Source organism: Elephantulus edwardii, unplaced genomic scaffold (assembly GCF_000299155.1).
Source record: "Elephantulus edwardii isolate Elephantulus edwardi_28Jun2011 unplaced genomic scaffold, EleEdw1.0 scaffold00015, whole genome shotgun sequence".
Taxonomy (NCBI): domain Eukaryota; kingdom Metazoa; phylum Chordata; class Mammalia; order Macroscelidea; family Macroscelididae; genus Elephantulus; species Elephantulus edwardii.
The window spans coordinates 18,878,844-18,898,115 of record NW_006399765.1 but is presented as its reverse complement, the minus strand read 5'-3'; the positions used below and the strand labels follow the sequence as shown (position 1 = coordinate 18,898,115).

General features: G+C 43.8%; 1 protein-coding gene across 1 annotated transcript; it reads right to left on the bottom strand.

The window, feature by feature from the left end:
• Positions 1-245: 245 nt before the first annotated feature.
• Positions 246-1,336, bottom strand: WFDC10A (WAP four-disulfide core domain 10A). The gene is made up of 2 exons (XM_006881578.1): positions 1,243-1,336; positions 246-394 (listed from the first exon to the last, which is right to left on the bottom strand). The coding sequence occupies exons 1-2, from the start codon at positions 1,334-1,336 to the stop codon at positions 246-248; spliced, it is 243 nt and encodes an 80-aa protein (XP_006881640.1).
• Between the last annotated feature and the right edge of the window lie 17,936 nt (positions 1,337-19,272).

Genomic DNA, 19,272 nt, shown 5'->3' with positions numbered 1-19,272 from the left:
AGTGCAGATGGGGGCGGGGGCAGAAGAGAGGACCAGGCAAGTGTGGGCGTTGCGGGCTGCGTGAGCAATGTGCACAGGAGTGGGGGGACACAGAAGCATTCCTGGGCTTGCCCTGGTTTATTTGAGGACAAACAGTTCAGATAGTGGGGAGAGCAGCACTGCCGGCTGACAGCTGGCATTTGTCGTCTTCATGCTTAAGTCTTGGGTGCAAACTCAGAGGAGAGGGTGGGGCCCAGCCCCCCCAGTCACAGGACGCTCATGCAGATGTTTCCACAGAAGGTTGAACAGCAGATGTTATTTGCTTGACATTCCTTGTGGTTCACACAGAGGCGGCTGCACAGGTAGATGCTGGGCCGCTTCTCACAAGTCTGGACTTCCATCGTGTCCTTGGGCTCTGACACGGGGCCGGAGGCAGGGTCAGTGGATCCAGTGCACCCCGCTCTCAATCTCCTCTAGGACCCACAACTCAATTTCTACTCAACCTTCTCACAATTTTCAGGGATCCCTCCCAGTCCTCCAAAGCTGACAGATTGTTCCCACTTTGAATCCTAACACACACACACACATCCCTGTAGGAGTTTGGGCCACCTTCTCACACACCTGCTCTTGGGCCCAGTCTCCCAATGAGGCACAGATGACCTTTATAGACTCTATGCTCCGCCCCAGAGGGCTTCATGAAGCTAGAGAGGTGTCCCCCCATGAGCCCCCTTCTTCAGAGCTTTCAGGGTCCCCTAGAAGGAAGAGAATGTGTCCTCCCAGTCCTCTCATTACTTTATGGTCTCCAGAATATGGGTTCCCAGAACCCATCACTTTCTGCCACCCCTCTGCCCCCACTAGCACCTTGGTCCCTCTGAGGGTAACTGGGACTTGGTTCAGCAGCCTCTGCATTTTGCTCCTCCAACGCCCTTTCGTTCTACAACCAGCAAGCTCTCTTAATATGGGTGAAGTATTTTCTCCTCCCATCTGACTCAACCCTGGGCACCTTTTCTGCTGTGCCCTTGGGTCATCAGTCTCTGAGACTGGGGCATGGAGAACACGATGGTGTAAGTTGTCCCCTCTCGAGGTCACTGTTCCTGCTATCAGTGAAAGGGTTGGACGCCACGGTGTGGGAGGGCTGTGTCCTCATGGCCAGGGGGGGTCACAGGTGGATGAGCTAAGAGGCACTAGTACTCAGACTAGACTAGTATTTTCTAGACTAGACTCAGCCCCCTCCCCATTCCTCCTCCTCAGTCCATCACCTACTGGGAGAGTGCTTGTGGCGTCTGCGGGGCCCTTCCTGGGACTGCGGCAGCACCATGCACAAGAGCAGGATGGGCAGCAGAGTCTGGCGTGCCATCACTCTGACCACGACTGCCAGCTTCTGTGTCTGGCTGGAAGTTTCTGGACTTTGCTGGAGTGGCTGCCAGGAGAGGTGGAGGCAGAGAAAGGAGACAGTTGATCCTGGACTCCCTGCTGCCCCCTCTGGTCAAGTCGGTAATTCAGGGAGCCGTGTTCTCTCCCACTTTGCCTGCCCCCCCCCCTTTTTTTTTTGGTCTCTTGGATCATGTCCTTTTCTGTGGGAGACTTGGCTTTGGCAGGGGACAAATCTTCTTACATAATAAACCTCTCCTTTTGACAAGAAAAGTTTTCTTTATGAAAATTATTATATGTATATACATACATGTACACACACATTCTAACTCCAACTCTCCACACATTTCATTTGCTTTGTCTTCTCAAGTTGCCCTTAGAAATCTTTTGCCTCGTGGGGTGAGGGAGCTCTGGTGGCCTAGTGGCAAGATGCTGCACTGCAATCCCAGAGGTATGTGGTTCGAGAAGGAGGGGGCAATCTCCTCCTGTACCAGTCAGATCTGATTTGACGGTACACATAAAAATAATACAATTAAAAAAAAAAAAAAAGAAATATTTTGCCCCGGCATTCTTTCCCTTTGTCTTGGCTTCTTTCAATTCCAATTCAATTTTCAGAGTCTCTTCTGACGTCCATTTTGGGCTTTTCTTTCTTCCCTGTCTTCGCAATGACCTTTTGCTTGCTTCGTGGACACTGTTCTTGATGTCATTCCACAATCTTTCTGGTCATCAGTCATTAATGTTCAATGTGACAAATCTAGTCTTAAGATAATTTGTAAATTAAAATAGGATACACTCAAGGTCTTATTTTTGTTCTCATGGATTAGTTTTCATTTTCTTTAGTTTCAATTTGAATTTACAGTTGAATAGTTGGTGGTCTGTTCCACAGTCAGCATCTGGCCCAGTTTTGACTACTGATATTGAGCTTCCCCAGCGATTCTTTCCACAGATGTTGTCAATAGGATTCCTGTTAAGTGAAGAAGACTTGAAGCTCTTGCTGCAGAAGATCAAAGACTACAGCCTTAAAAATGAGTTCATCTCAGCATCAAGAAAATCCTCCCCACTGGATCAATAGGCAACATCATGACAGATAGAGAAAAGACTGAAGTTGTCAATTATTTCATTTCACAATCAGTAAACAGTAGCATCAGTTAAGAAATCAAAAGATTGGTACAACCACTACGGATGGCAGACTGGCACTTTCTCACAATGTTGGAAACAGAAATACCATTTGACCTAGTTATTCCACTGCTGGGAATATGTTATTGTTGTTACGTGCCGTCGAGTCGCTTGCAACTCATAGCGACCCTATGTACAATAGCCCTAAACCCTGCTCTATCCTGTGCCAATCGCACTGCCTCTGACACACCCATCCCAATTACCCCAGTCACTGAATCAATCCACCTCATAGAGGTTCTTCCCCTCCTGCGCTGTCCCTCCACCCAACCAAGCATGATGTCCCTCTCCAAATACCTGTCTCTGTCTCTCCTTACAACACGTCCAAAGTACGTCAGATGAAGCCCCAAAATCCTTGCCTCCAAGGGGTAGCCTGGTTTAACCCTCTCTAGGATGAATCTGTTTGTTTTCTTGGCAGTCCATGGTACATTCAATACTCTTTTCCAGCACCATAGCTCAAAGGCATCAATTCTCCTTCTATCCTCCCTAGTCATTGTCCAACTCTTTGATGCATAAGTGAATTGCAAAGACCATGCCATGGCCTGTATCAGGTGCACCTTAGTCTCCAGAAAGACACCGTTGCTCTTGAGTACTTTAGCTGCATGGGCAGAAGTCGGGGCCAGACATTAGAGAAGTGACTCATGGCAAAAGCTTCTGACACACCCACAGGTACAAAGCCCAAGGCGGAGCCAAAATCGGGTCCGGAGGAGCTGGCAATATACCCTAAAGAAATCAGAGCCACAACTCAAACAGATGTATGCACATCCATGTTTCTTGCTGTATTACTCACATCAGCAAAGAGATGGAAGCAACCCTAGGGCCCATCAATAAAAGAATGAATAGAAAAACTATGGTATATCCACACAATGGAATACTACGCAGCATTGAAAACCACTAAAATAGTAAAACATTTCACAATAGAGGAGCCTTGAGTACATTATGCTAAGTGTAATATCTCAATCGCAAAAGGATAAATCCTGCATAACACTACAGTTATAAAATAGGACGGACACAGGAGGGTTGGAGAGGGAATGGGGAAAGAGTGGATAAATAATGAACACTGCATTAGCACTGATGGGGGGGGGAAGAACCTTTGAAAGGAATATATGATTATGCATTATATGTATGAGAACAATCTGGAACAAGGGGTGCATTGCAAGGTGGCCTAGGGGAGGGGAAAGGAAGGAGGGAGGAAAAAAATATGCAACAATGAATAAAAAAAATCAGGGGGAAGAATAAAAAGATGTTTACACTGGGGAAATTTTCTGTCAAAGCACCAAAGTTTTAGGGAGCAATGATGTCAGTTTAAAGACTAAGGTGCCCATGATCTAAGCTTTGGTATTTTCAATTGCTCCTTATGCACATTAAAGTTTGGCAATGAACAAGGAAGATGATTGAAGAATCAGTACTTTTGAGTTGCAGTCTTGGCAAAGAGTGTTGAACTATATATACCATGAAATTTGTCTTGAAGGAAGTACAACCAGAGCACTCCTTAGAGGCTAGGATGGTGAAATTGTCTCTCTCACTTTGGGCATATTTTCAGGAGGAACCAGACCTTAGGCAGAGAGACATCACGCTGGGAAAGGTAGGTCTGTGAAAGAGAGGAAGCTTGAATGATGTGAGAAGATCCTTGCTGCCTAGGTGTGGGTGTGGGACAGAGGGGGAAAGCAGAGTTTCATCTTCAGAATGGGTTTCTTCCCTCTACAGAACAACACATGTATCAAAATAGTGAATTGCTTCCATATTGTTGTTGTTTGCCATCAAGCCTAGCTGACCCTCTAGTGGGTTTTCAGAGGCAGGCAGTCACACTGGAGGAGGCTGCCCATCCTTCCAGGGAGCAGTGGGTGGATTCACACTGCATACCTATGGGTTGGCAGCACATGGTCCTGCTTTCCTAGGTTTAGCAGTCAATGTCTTGCATCCAGTGTACGTCTGTATTCCACACAAATTGAGTGGGAGGGACAAGAAAAGCTTAGGTCAATTAAAAAAAAAATTGTGTGTGTGTGTGTGTGTGTGTATTGTCAAATTGGTTCTGACTGGTACAGGAGAAGACTGCCTCTCCTTCTCGCACAGAGGATCTGGGGGTTTCAAACAGCACACCTCTGTGATTCCAGTGCAACTTCTTGCCACTAGGCCACCAGAACCCCCTGAAAAGCTTAGGTCAATTTAATCCCTGAATCATTGCTAAAATTTGGACTGGTCAGACAGTGAAGAGTCTGGGCTCTGACACTGAGCTCTTTCCTTTTTTGGAGGGGGGGGCGAGGGATCCCCAAGCTCCTCAGTAGCCTGCCTGAAGTCATATATCTTCTCGTGGTTCCTCCTCCACTAGAATTTGGCTGCCTGATCGATCGCAGATTGAGACTTTTTTCTCTCTACCAGGTTGTGCTCCACAGGGGACTCCATGAACATCAGGCATGTGAGGTCATCTCGGGGCTGGGGCTAGCTCAGTATTTGGTGCGAAGATTAACAAGTGGTGGGAGGACAAGCAATGTGTGAGGGGCTGTGGACAGAACAGGAAGCTAGACAGCGGTGCCTATTATTGTCTACCTTTTACATATGTCAAAACTGACTCAGAAAAAAAACAACTCACAAACAAACAAACAAACAAAAAACTGACTCGGAGAAGAGCCAGCAACTCTCAACGATCCAGAGCTAGTAAAAGCTAGTAATAGTAAAAGATTCTAAAGTCAGTGCCTTAAACCTCATCCACTCACTCACTTTGTTGATCAAATATTAGCAATTAGGCAACTGCTTCTCAAGAGCCTGCCTCTTGGCATTAAGATCTACAGCTTTCTGGAATGCAGAACTGTCCACGTGACTCATTCTGGTTGCTGCGTTCTTCGACGTTCTGCCTTCTCTGTGGCAGGACTCAGCTTCACCATGTGTTTTAGTGAGAGATTTTGGAACGTAAAAAAAAAATAAATAAAATTCTTTCTTTAACAATAAACTTTCACCAGATGATACTGAAAAAAATATTTTCCTGCCACAGACACAAACACAGAAGCTCGGAAAGCACCATCCTGATTCCTTTGATTTGTTTTCTGGGTATTTTTGTAAGATTAATGGTTGTTATGTGCCACCGAGTTGGACACGACTCATAGCTGCAGCTCATAGCTGAGCCTCCAATGGGTTTTCAGTAAATCCCACGGGAGGAGATTGGCCATTTTTCTCCTCTGGAGTAGCTGGTATATTTGAACTGTGAATCTTTGGGTTGATAGTTTTTGTTGTTATGTGCCGTCCAGTCGTTTGCGACTCATAGCGACCCTATGCACAACAGCCCTAAACCCTGCTCTATCCTGCGCCAACCGCACTGCCTCTGACACACCCATCCCGATTACCCCAGTCACCGAATCAATCCATCTCATAGAGGGTCTTCCCCTCCTGCGCAGTGATAGTACAGCTCCTTATCTCTGGGCCACAAGAGCTCAAGATTAAGGGTATCCAGGCGACCTCTGGTGCCCTAGTGGCAAGAAGCTGCAACTGTAATCTCAGAGATGCACGGTTTGAATCCACCAGATGCTCTGCTGGAGAACGAGGAACAATCTCCTCCTGTACCAGTCAGATCTGATTTGACGGTACACACAAAAAATAATGAAATAAAAGGAAAAAAAAAGATTAAGGGTATCCAGTGCCATTTTTTGAGCTGAATGCCTAGTATTTCACAGAGGTGTGAGTTTTCCTAGGAATGCTTCTTTTATCTTCTGACCTCTCTAGGAGTGTAGCCATTTCTACAAAGTCAGAATGTCTACTGTGAACAGATCTCACCCTCTTCTGTTCTCCACCTTCAGGGTCCATCTTTGTGCTCCTTTGGTGCAGGGTTCCATCCACAATAAGTTCTTGACCATGAAGCATAAGGAGGTGGGTGGTTCCTGGGCCCTGGGTACTTGCAGGGACTGAAGGCTCACACTTGGAACAGGCTTTTCCAGCCTTAGGGTTGAAAGTGTCCTATCAGGGGATGAAATGAGAACTTCATGGGCCTGTGGTCAAGGTCAACTCAGTGGGCCTCTCTGAGGCTCCCCACCTCCGCATGTTCAACATGAGGACAACAACCTCTGCTTTGGGGCTTTGTGAGGACTTCATGTGACCGTGCAGCTGGAAAACTTTATCTCTTCAAAGCAATCTGAGAAGTTAGATACTGTGTAGCTGGCAAACAATGTACCATGTGCTTTAGTTGTTAGTGTATCTACCATAGTTTGCTTATCCAATCATCTGTTGATGGACACTTAGTTGTTTTCCTCTCTTTGCTATTATAAATAACACTGTGATAAACATGAATGTGCATATATGTGTTCTGTTCATATTATAGCTTTTTTATATATATACTTAGTAAGAGGTTGCTTGATTAAATGATATTTCTAGACAATAGTTCAGAATAAGAGGTAAATTAAAAAAAAGAGGACTGGAGGAGAGGGAGGGGAAGGAGAATATTGTGCAAAAAATTAATGATTTTTTTAAAAAGAAAATTAACTGGGAGGGGAGGGAGGAGGAAAATGTGCAACAATGAATGAATGAATGAAAATCCAACTTTTAACTAAACTTTCATTAAAATCACAATTAAAATAAAATTTTTTTTAAAATTGGTATTTCTATCATTAGCTTTTTAAGGAAGTGTCAACCTGTATTCTTCAGCAGTTGCACTATTTCAGTCCCAACAGCAGTATATGAGAGTTCCAATCTCTCTACATCCTTAACAACATTTCTTATTTTCTGTCTTATTGAATTTTTGTTATTATTTTTCTGGGATGAGAATTCAATCATTGCCATTTTGACTTGCAGCTCAAGACCTTCTTTTTAAACCAATGTTTATTGCTGCACTGTTTACAATAGCAAAGAGATAGAAGGAACCCAAGTGCCCATCAACAAAGGAATGAATAGAGGTGTGGTATATTCACACAACAGAATACTCCACAGCACTGAAAACCAAGAAACTCATAAGATATTATACAAAATGGGTGACCTGGATGACATTATGCTGAGTGAAATATCCAGTCACAAAAGGACAAATGCTGCATAATATCATTGTTATAAAACAGAACTGACATGGGGGTTGGGGCAAACTGGGAAAAGAGGGGATAAATAATCTATATGGAATTGAAACATACAAGGGAGAGAACTGTAGAAAAAGAATATATAATTAGGTATTATTTGCAGGACAACAAACAGTCCAGAATAAGAGGTGCATAGCCAAGTGGACTGGGAGGTGAGGGAGGGAGGGAGGAAATTGTACAACAGTGAGAATCTTTTTAAAGAGAAAAGTGAACTGGGTGAGGGGATAGGGAGGAAAATGTGCAGCAATGAATGGAAATCCAAGTTGGCCTCAACTCACAGTGATGCCCATGCATAACAGAACTGCCTGTTCGGCACCACCACAGTCATTGTTATATGTGAGTCCTCTGTGGCAGCCACTATATCAAGACTTGATAATTATTTAGTGATGCGTAATCCTCCATTGTCTGAATATTTCTTTGGCTATTTATCCGTAAGGAGGGACTGGTCTTTGGAGAGGGACATCATGCTTGGTAGGGTGGAGGGACAGTGCAGGAGGGGAAGGCCCTCTATGAGGTGGATTGATTCAGTGACTGGGGCAATTGGGATGGGTGTATCAGAGACAGTGCAATTGACACAGGACAGAGTAGAGTTTAGGGCTGTTGTACATAGGGTCGCTATGAGTTGCAAGCGACTCAATGGCACATAACAACAATAAGTGGTACTAGGGATATTATAGCTAATGTTAGATGGATCTTGACTGAAAGCAGAGAGTACCAGAGGAATGTCTATCTGTATTTCATCACTATGCAAAGGCATTTGACTTTGTGGATCACAGCAAACTGTGGCTGACTCTAAGAATGTGAATCCCAGAATATTTGATTGTGCTTATGTGAAACCTATACTTGGACCAGGAGGCAGTCGTCAGAACAGAGCAAAGAGACACTGCATGCTTGCTTCAAAATAGGGAAGGGTGTATGCCAGAGATGTATTCTGTCTCCATACCTTTCAATCTATATGCAGAACAGATCATCTGGGAGGCTGGGCTGTATAAGGAGGAATGTGGCATCAGAATTGGAGGAAGACTCATAGAAAACCTGCATTATGTAGATGACACAAACTTGCTTGCGGAAACTGAGTAGGACCTGAGGCACTTGCTGCAGAAAGTCAAGAACTACAGCCTTCAATATAGATTGAACCTCAACATCAAGAAAACAAAGATTCTCACCACTGGGCCAGTTGGCAGCATCATGATGGATGGTGAAGAGATTGAGATTGTTAACAGCTTTAGTTTGCTTGGCTCCACAATCAACGCTCTTGGTACCATCAGCCAGAAATCAAGAGACAAATTGCATTGAGGAACTTGGCTGTCAGGGATCTCTCCAAAGTACTGAAGAGCAAGGATGTCAGTCTGGAGACTAAGGTGCGTCTGACCCAGACCCTAGTCTTCATAATTGCTTGCTATACATCAGAGAGCTGGACAGTAACTAGGGATGCGAGAAAAAGAATTGATGCCTTTGAGCTGTGGTGCTGGAGAAAAAAATTGAATATACCATGGACTGCCAAGAGAACGAACAGGTTCATCTTAGAGAGAGTGAAGTCAGCTTGCTCCTTGGAGGCAAGGATTCTGAGGCTTCGTCTGACATATTTTGGAGATGTTGCAAGGAGGGACCAGTCCTTGGAGAGGGCCATCATACTTGGAAGCGTGGAGGGATGGAAAAAGAGAGGGAGACCATTGATGAGATGGATTGATACAGTGACTGGGGTAATGAGGGTAGGTGTGTCAGGGACAATGAAGTTGGCACAGGATAGAGCAGGGTTTTTTTAGGGCTGTTGTACATAGAGTCACTATGAGTAGCAAGTGACTCAACGGCACATAAAAACAGTGGGTTACTGAATGCAGTGATATTTCCAACATTCTAAGGAAATGCTAAACTGCTTCAAACATAACATTTTAAGTAACTTTTGATTGCATTATCTTTATTGTGCACACTTGTTGAAGAATTTAAAAACATGTTCTCTTTCTGGACAGCCTGGGCATACATGGCATTGCTGTTGATTTACTGCACACAGGAGGGGACAGACCATGCTGAGCCAGCACACCCTCAGGCACCTTCAGGCTTCTGTGTCACACTCACACAACTTGGTTGGTTAAAATTTAGGTGGGAGGAGGAGTGTGTTGCCCGTGACTCGGTATAAAATTTCTAGCACAGCGTACTTCGTACTGTTCTTTGCAGAAGGACACCGTGTTTCACGAGGAAAGTACGAAACAGCATGAGCTAGGTAGAGTACATTAGTGGAAAAGCAGGTATGGCAATCTGGATTTGCCTAAATAGTATGGTTTTTGCTCATTTGAGTAGAATGTGGAAGCGGAGGGTATTTATGAAAACCGAGTGGGAGGGCAAAAAGGGAAGAGAATATGCCTGGTTGGAGCACTAGCAAAGGAAATGTGTGGAGAAAGAAGAGAGAGAAAGATAGATGTAGTTGCTGCAGAGATTGGAACATTTGGGAGAGATAATTGATTGTTTCAATAATATGATGTTATGTGATATGTGACCTAGCCTTCTACTTTATTTTCTATTTTGCTCTCAGTAAAAGTCTCACTATCTCTGGAGTTAGGTATGTTTCTTTGTGACTTTGGTGATGTGAAATACAGGCTCCAGAAAAGTGCACACTATCACCCAGTAAATGCATGCAGATGGATGCTACACACCTGAATGGCAACAGTGGCTGTACATGACTTACTAAATTACTGCTGATGTTTGTTTCCTTCTTTTTGCCTTACAATGCTTTACATATTCTCTGCAAAGAAAGAATAATTGCTTTTGTAGTAATAAAAAGAAAACACATAAGCTGCTCATGGTGGAACAGTTTAAAAGTGAAGTCTAAAAGTAGGTGCAGTCATAAGTGAATATGGGAGAGGGGGAAAACACCAGGAAAATGACCACAAGGTTAAAGAACCTGGAATTGGTTAGAGAACCAATTCCACATTTATTACATGTTGTTGGTGGTGGCGTTGTTAATTGCTGTCAAGCCACAAGTGACTCATAGCGACCTTATGAACGAAAGTCCTAGACACCTCCTGTATAACTTTGGTCCTTTCTCCATGTTCACAGGGTTTTCAGAGGCAAGCTATTGTGGAAGTGGATGCCGCTCCTGCTTCCAAGCTTGTTTTAATCAGGGAGCTCCACTAAACACTGTCTGCCATGGGTAACCATTCTCACATTTGACGCATCAGTTGTCACAGTGTTTGGCTTCACAGCAACCATGAGTTACCTCTGTACAGCAAGTGGACAGACCAGGCTTACACGACCTAGAAGATTGTTTCACCAAAAACAATTAAAGGCAGGCCTGAGGGCCACAGAGTAGAGTCATCCACCTTTGGCTTGGGAGCATGGCTTTCTGTCCGCTAGGCCCATTGCGCTCCCGCTCTCTCTCTCTCTCTCTCTCTCTCCTGTTGTTGGTGTTGGTGTTGTTAAGTGCCGTCGAGTTGCAGGTGACTCATAGCGACCCTATGAATGAAAATCCTGGACACCTCCTGTATAACTTTTGTCTTTTTTCCAGGTTCATAGGGTTTCCAGAGGCAAGCTATTTCATAGGAATGGAAAACTGTCCCAGCACCATTTATTAAAAACTTATTTTTCCTTCCACTATATTACTTTAGAATCTTTGTAAAGAAAGTCCAAAACCACCCAATTGTCCTTATATGTGAACATTTCTTTCTGGATTCACTAACGTGTTCTATGAATTTATTTGTATATATTTATGTCAATTTAACACTGCTTTAATGATTGTAGGTTTATTATACACTTCTTTATAGAATTAAATTACTTTTTACCTAGCTAGTTCTTGACCGTCAAGTTTTTCCAAGCTCGGCTGGGTGTTCTACCTCAGTCGCTCTGGGATCAGTCTCACATTCTTAGTCTTGGAATCGTAACCCAAATGTCCACTCTAACATCTTCATATGTATGTTTGTAAGTGAAGAAATCAGGACACTTAATACATAGTATGATGTCAATTCCAAAAGAAGAATGAATTCAGCACAAAAGTACTCAGGTATATGTAGAGATTATCTCTCGGTAGAATTACCAATGCTAATCCGTATTTTCCTCTTTATTTTCCTTGTGTGTGTTTTACAAATTGTACGGTCTGAGGATGTGCTGTTTTGCAATCGTTGGAAACCATGATTTTTGTAAAGGAAGGGGTCATGTAATGTTAGATGGAGAATCAGCTTTGGGGAAGCCAAGGTCCAGCTAGGGAGCTGGGTGTCAGAGGCAGAAGGGTACGATCAGAAGGGAAAAGACAGCATTCACACACATGTCCTCTCTTTCCCACCCCCTTCTTTCTCTTCTCCCAGTCTTTTCCTCTAGCATCATTGAGGAAAGACCTATCTTCTGTCAGAACTTAATACAGAGGCCTGCAGACAGTATCATGGAGCTCCCGCCTCTTCTGCTCCTTCTGCTTGCCTACGTGGCTGGGATGGTTTTGCACGTGCAGGGAGGCTTCGGACAGAAAAACAGTAAGTGATCTTGCCAGGGAGGACGCTGCTGTGCTAGGAGGTCTATGCTTGGTTCAGGACCCACATTTCTTCCTTTTTAAAAAAATTAATTTTAATGAAACTTTACAGAGACTTAGGATTTCCATTCATTCATTGTTACACTTTTCTTGCTGCCCATCCCCGCCACCCCAATTCACTCTTCTCCTTGAAAAGAAAAACTCTTTCATTGTTACGCAATCCCTCCCCCCAAGCCCACTGCACTGTGCAGCCTTCATTCTGAACTCCTGTCATGACAATAATAACCAATCATATATCCCTTTTAAACAGTTCTCTCCCTCAACTCTTTCAATACAGTATACATCATTCCTCCCCTCCTTCTCTGTCTTCCCTCAACCCCAATATCAGTCCCATTTTATAACAATGGCCCTACACAATATTTGTCCTTTTGTGACTGAGATATTTCACCCAGTATAATGTCCTCCCGGGTTATCCATTTTGCATAATAAGGACCCATATTTCTGAGGTCGCCCTTTAGGAGTTCTCTTTAAGCAGAGAGACCTGAGCAAGGTTCAGCGGGAAATTCCGATCTGGGGTGTTTCCAAGCTTTGACTATCAGATCTGAAAGCAGTAGTGGATGTATAGCGGAAGAAAATGTGGCTTTTTGTCTGCACTCCATAACCAGTAAGAAACAATGTTTTCCAACGTCGGATCAGTTTGAGAAGCACAATCAGAGCTCTTCCTCCTCCTCCCCCAACCCCAGACCATGTTTCCAGGATGTGGCAGCTTAAGCTGGGCATATCTTTTGTGTGAATAACAAAGTGGTGTTATTGAACACATTTATTTTGAGCAGAAGAATCTTAAACATGTGAATGACCGATAAAGGGATGATTTAAGAACATAAGGAAAGGGACTAACAAGGTTGGGGAAGTCAAAGCCATAAAACGTGGGAAGATGCTTAGTGCTGAGTGAGGTGGTATGTCTGGAAGTTCTGGTGGCCTAGTGGTAAGGAGTTGCACAGTCATCTCAAAAGCACATGGTTCGAATCTACCAGCTGCTCCACAGGAGAATGATGGACAATCACTCAGCCTGTGATTTACAGTCTCTGAAAAGCCACTGAGTCAGTTCTGACTTCCAGGACACAAGAAATAAAGGGAGAAAAGTAGGCTGCTATCTTCCTTGGGTGGAGTTTTACGGTCTAGAAATTTGGTTTGGAGATCAGAGCGAGAGGATATTACAGGTCCTGGCATGTAAAATGATATGAGAATAGGTTTAGTAGTGCGGGTTGTATATTTTGAGAATGTCCTATGCCCTAACTTTTGGGAGCCGAAAGAAGACCTAGGGGCCTGCATTGCTGTGGGGACAGGACAGGAGAATAAGAAAGTCCCATGAGAACAACCTTCTATCGAGCTATTACAATATTGGTTGGATTTTTTTTTTTCTTCAATTGGTATTCCATCAATTCCTGGGCTTTATTTTTTTTCCAGGTCCTTCAGAGCAGCCTGATCTTCCTCCTTCATTACCATTGCCTCTTTTTATTTTACTTTATTTTTATTATTTTTTTGTGTGTGTACCGTCAAATCAGATCTGACTGGTACAGGAGGAGATTGTTCCTCCTTCCTCAGCAGAGCATCTGGTGGATTTGAACCGTGTGCCTCTGGGATTGCAGTGCAGCTTCTTGCCACTAGGCCACCAGAGCTCCCCTTACCATTGCCTCTTGATCACATGTTGTTTTCTTGAAATTCTTCTGTGTCAGCTAATTCTTTTTGGCACAGTGACTGTGTATACTCCTTCCAAACTTCTTTTAATGCTTCCTGAATCATTCAATATTCTGCCCATATCATCCTCAAGCATTGTAACTCATGTCTTGAAATTGTTCTTTAGTTCCTTCAGCTTAAGAAATGCCAAGCAGCTGTTTCTATTGTGCTGTCACCTTTTTCATTTTATGAGTAATTTATGTCTTCTCTGTCTTTTCTGTTGCTAAGTTTGCCAAAGGTTTGTCTATTTTAATGACACTTTCAAAGAACCAGCTCCTGATTTCATTAATGGTTTCAAAAGTTTTTCTGGTTTTAAGCTCATTGATTTCAGCCTATTGCTTGGAATTTGGGGTGATACACGAAGGAATTTTCTTCAAAGGTAAAGAAAACCCTGGCTTGCAGCTCTCAGGTTTCTGGAGAAGTTGTTGATCTTGAAAAGGTTCTTTTGGTTACACACACACCCCCCTTCCCCGGTAAGTTGTGAGTGGATACATCAAATCAGTCTCTATCCAATTAATTCCAGTTGACGAAACAAGAGTTGCCGAGTGCAGGTCTCTTCCTCGGACCCCAAGATATTGTGACAGAAGTTGTGCCAGAACCCACACCTGTAAATCACCCCTCGAAACGTGTTGCAGGACCTACTGTGGAAATATCTGCCTGAGAGCTAAGTGAGTCGCTTGGGGCGAAGGTGGGGACGATGGCGTGGGTGCGCCTGCTTGCTGCTCCTCACCCACCATGCAGAGATGTGAGGCTGCGATCTGCCTAACAGACTTCCCTCACCCAAACCGTGGTCCGAGGAACACGCAGTGGGGCGCAATGTGCCGCTAGCTCCAGCCCAAGGCTACCACTTACTCAAAACAAACCAAGACCCGCCCTCGGGGGCTCTTTACTTTTTTTTCACTCTCATTCTGCGTTCTTTGCGTCCCTTATACATCACCCACTAACTTAGTCAACCTTCTTTTAGGCCAAAATGCCGGTTTCTGATCCCTTGCTTTAGTCCTCTTGTCTCAGCCAGTCCCCAAAGGCAACTCAGTCTTCATCTATCTGCCAGGTCGACAGACTTGTTGGGTAACTGGTGATTTGACATGAAGGAATTCTGTTTTTATTATCTGGAGCTTGGGATGCTTTTATATGTGGAAACATATGTCTTCCGGGGTTCCCTGAATCATAACCACCTAGTTTTTCTCTTCCAGTGAATACGCTTAAGCAGAACAAGTGACGTATCACTGATGGGCTGGAAGCATGAGGATTATCTGGCCCGAGAAGTGTGCTGCCGCTTCCCCGCTGTCTTGCACACTCATTCTGTCTAATCAGTTTAACTGAGCCAAGGATTCTTCTCTATCTCTTTGTGAGCAAATTCCTCTCTTTCCTCTTCTCCCTTATAAAGGAACCAGTTACTGGATTCAGGGCCAATATCAAAGCTCAGAGGAGTCTGTCTCAAGGTCCTTGATAATTACACTGCAAAGGGCTAAGGTTCCAGGTTGATGTGAATTTTTGGAGTGCATTATTCAACTCATATGGAGCTATTTTGAATAAAGATGGTTTTTACTTTAAAGGATAAAAAGGAAAAAGTTAGTAAAAGGTTAAAGACCTCCAAAGGCAAGTCCAAGTAAGAAGGGAAGGGTTTTTCTCTTGGTTACCTCTTGAAAAAGTTATGGCCTTTTAAAATGCCTTCATCTACCACACTTGGATAATGGGAGGTACAAGAAAAGAAAGGTACTTTGCAAAGGTTAACAGAAATGTGATTGGCTCAGAGGGGGGGAGGACATCCAACGGGTCAATAACACCCAGAAGTGCAGCCAGCCTGCCCTTCCACTCCTCACATAGTCCCCCACACGAGAGCTATGGTCACAGAGACGGAGATCACTGTAAACTTTCTATCCTGAGCCTGCTGAAGAACCCATAACGCTCAGATGGTCCTGTCTGCTGAAGAACCCATAACGCTCAGATGGTCCTGCCTGCTGAAGAACCCATAATGCTCAGATGGTCCTGCCTGCTGAAGACATACAAAGCTCAGATGGCCCTTCCCTGATCATGAAGGTTCATGTTAGCAGACTGTATGTTGGGCTGTAGAGAAACTATCTGCTTTTTTGTTATTTGGACTTTGTTACTGAACTAGCAATAAATGCTGAAACCATCACTTAGCAGTGTGACTCATTACTTTTTCCTGTTGGTAGAAAGCGTGCATGCCAATGCGTGATTGCAGTAGATGTTCTCGACACCTCATCCACGTTCTTTTTTTGCCTTTGCTCGGCCATCTCTCAGCTCCCCCGAGTATTGTGGTTACCAGTGTCCTCCTGTTATCCTTCTCTGGAGAACTGCCCTTCCTTGGGAGAAGGAAATGCGTGAGCTTCTGGAGCAGTGGATGACTAACAAAGGGAAAATTATGGTATTGGACCCTCGGCTCCAAGGCGTGACAATATACACTCTGTCACTGCTGTTGCGTACTGTCAAGTCAGAATTAACCCTTAACTACTCTAGCAGGTATTCAGAGGCCATAAACTGCACACGAGGAGACTACCCCTTTTTCTCCTGCCTAGCAGCTGGTGGGTTCCAACCATGTACCTTTGTGTTGGCACTGTAATTCCTTAACACTTAACCACCATATTGTTACTAGAGCTAGACATTACCTAAGACCACAAATTCGTGGAATAACCATCTTTCCTTCTAGTCTTCCACCCTTTAAACTGGGATATGACTTAAAGCTGCTTTCCTTGGGAATGAGTTGAGTTTTTTCCCCTGCTTGGGAGCATGGAGAGACAGCTCAAGAGAAGACCCTTGATGAGGTGGATTGATTCAGTGACTGGGGTAATGGTGGTAGGTGTGTCAGAGACAGTAGGCTGGCACAGGACAGAGCAAGGTTCAGAGCTGTTGTACATAGGTTCGCTATGAGTCGCAGTGACTCGATGGCACATAACAACAACAACAAGCACATAACAACAACAACAACAACAACAATTGATTGCTCTATAATTTCTATGTTTCTAAAATACTTTATACAAACCAAAAAGGTTGCCGTCTTGTAGATTCCAACCCATTGTGACCTTTCAGGACAGAGCAGAGCTGCTTCATATGTTCCCCAAGGCTGGGCAAACATTAACAGAAGCAGATTCCCACATTTTCTCCTACAGGGTGGGTGGTCATTCCAACCGCCATCCTGCCAGCATGCAAGTGCTTTAACCACCACACCACTAAGGCTCCTACAACCCTTTTTTGAGAGGTTAAAATGTCTTTTTTCTTAACATAGAAAAGGTTTTACTTTTTTTTTTTAAGAGAAAGCTAAAGCAGCTTTATTAAGGGGGCTTCCGGGCAGGATTCCTTGGTCTAGAGAGAGAGACAGACAGAGAGACAGACCAGGGGAAAACAACTGAAAGGATTTTAATTTTTTTTTTTCCATTGTTGAGGAGGTTTCAATTTCTTCAGCGTCAGACATATGAGAATAGAATTACCTCTATCCATACTTTGGGCATGTTGTTAGGAGGGGCTATTCCTTGGGAAGGGATGTGATGCTCGGAGGGGTGGAGGGTTGGCCAAGGAGAGGAAGACCCTCAAGCAGGTAGACTGATGCAGTGACGACCACAATGGGCTCTAGTGTGTCAAGAAGTGGGAGGATGGCACAGGATGGGATGGGTTTCAGATTCACCCTTCATAGGGTTGCTATGAATTGTAGTCAACTGAATGCCACCTTACAACAACAATGACTTAGACCTAACAGGAACTTTGGTGGCATGGTCTGGAGGGAGTTGCCCTCCTAGCCCAAAGGCCATGTCTCTTTTGTTGGTTCAAATCTACCAGCTGTGCTGAGGGAGAAAATAGGCAATCTGTTCCTGTCTGATTTACAGTCTCTGAAACCCAACAGTCAACAAGGAGTGGGAACAGACTCAATGGCAATGCGAGTTTTAGATCCTTAAACCCTAACTACAAGATATTCTTAATAAAATGTAAAGAAAGGGAATTAGTACTAAGGTAATGAATGGAGAAAGAAGAGTCAGAGAATAATGCTAATACAACTGAAATATCTGCCAAATATTAATTTGGACACCATATACCAAAACCTGTCTTTGATCAGAGCTTCAGCTCATTTAGCGCAGCGGCGGACTTGAGGTACGTTTTTTTCCCCTCTCCACCACCTGGGACTTTCACTAAGCAACCATGTCCAAGGGCCCTGCGGTTGGCATTGATTTTGGCACCACCTACTCCTGTGTAGGGGTCTTCCAGCATGGGAAAGTGGAGATCATTGCAAATGATCAAGGCAACTGGACGACGCCAAGCTATGTCGCATTTACCGATATCGAACGACTGATTGGCGATGCGGCAAAGAATCAAGTTGCTACTAACACAGTATTCGATGCCAAACGTCTCATTGGACGAAGATTTGATGATCAGAGCTTCAAGTCTTCGTCACTTTCTGCAAGCATTCAGGTCTTCAATATGGATTACACTTTCTACAAGCCTTTCATTGGAATCATATTTCAACACCAAGGGGACAAAAGTCCTTCCAACTGCATCAACAGACATCATGATAGATGGAGAAAATATTGAAACTGTCAATGATTTCATTTTTTCTGGGATCCAGAGTCAATATTTGTGACAGGAGCAGTCAAGAAATTTAAAAAAAAAAGTTGCATTGGTCAAGGACCTCTGTAAAGTCCTGGAGAGCAAGGATGTCACCTTAAAGATTAAGGTGTGCCTGATTCAAGCCATGGTATTTTCAATCATTTCAAATGCCTCTGAGGGTTGGACAATGAATAAGGAGGCCTAAGAAGAATCAGCGCCTTTGAATCGTGCAAAAAAAAATTTGCACAATTTGAATTATGCAAAGAGTATCACCTATTCCATAGACTGCCAAAAAAAAAAAAAGGGACAAAAACACAAATATGTCTTGTAGAATGTGCAACCAGGGTGCTTCCTGGAGGCGAGGCTGGTGAAAGTTCACTTTATATCTTTGGGACATGTTATTAGGAAAGGCCAATCCTTGGGAAAAGACAACGTGCTGGGGAAGGTAGAGGGGCGAGTAAGAGATAAACTGACACGTGAATGCTGCAATGGACATAAGCATGGCGCGAAGTAAGGCAAGGTTCTGATCTGTTGTCCACAGGTCCGCTGTGCTGTCATCAACTCGATGGACCTAACAACAACCAAAGCTCACCCAGCTCAATTCAAAACAAGTGCAAGACTTCAAAAGGGAAGCAAAATCTAGAAAACTCTTAAAAGAAAAACAGGGATAAGTTTTCATTGCTTTAGGTTCAGCAGTGATTTCTTAGATGTTGTTCCCAAAGCAAAAGCAACAAAATGAAAAATTTAAATTAATTAAGAAGCAAAACTTTTGGGCTTCAAACTAAACTAAGATGGGGAAAAAAGTCATAAAAATGGGAGAAACTTGTTAGTCAAATTTGTGTCTTCTAGGTTGCAACACCTCCATGATACATCTTCAAGGATATGAACATGTACGGCCAAGCACAATCAATAAGAGTGCATCTAAATTCCAAAATCAATCTCCATAATAGTCTA

Excerpts from the sequence above, each read along its gene's own strand:
- WFDC10A (XM_006881578.1), bottom strand. The coding sequence starts at position 1,336 with ATGGCACGCCAGACTCTGCTGCCCATCCTGCTCTTGTGCATGGTGCTG. Across the intron at positions 395-1,242 it reads ACGCCACAAGCACTCTCCCA|AGCCCAAGGACACGATGGAA; the intron begins GTAGGTGATGGA and ends GCCCCGTGTCAG.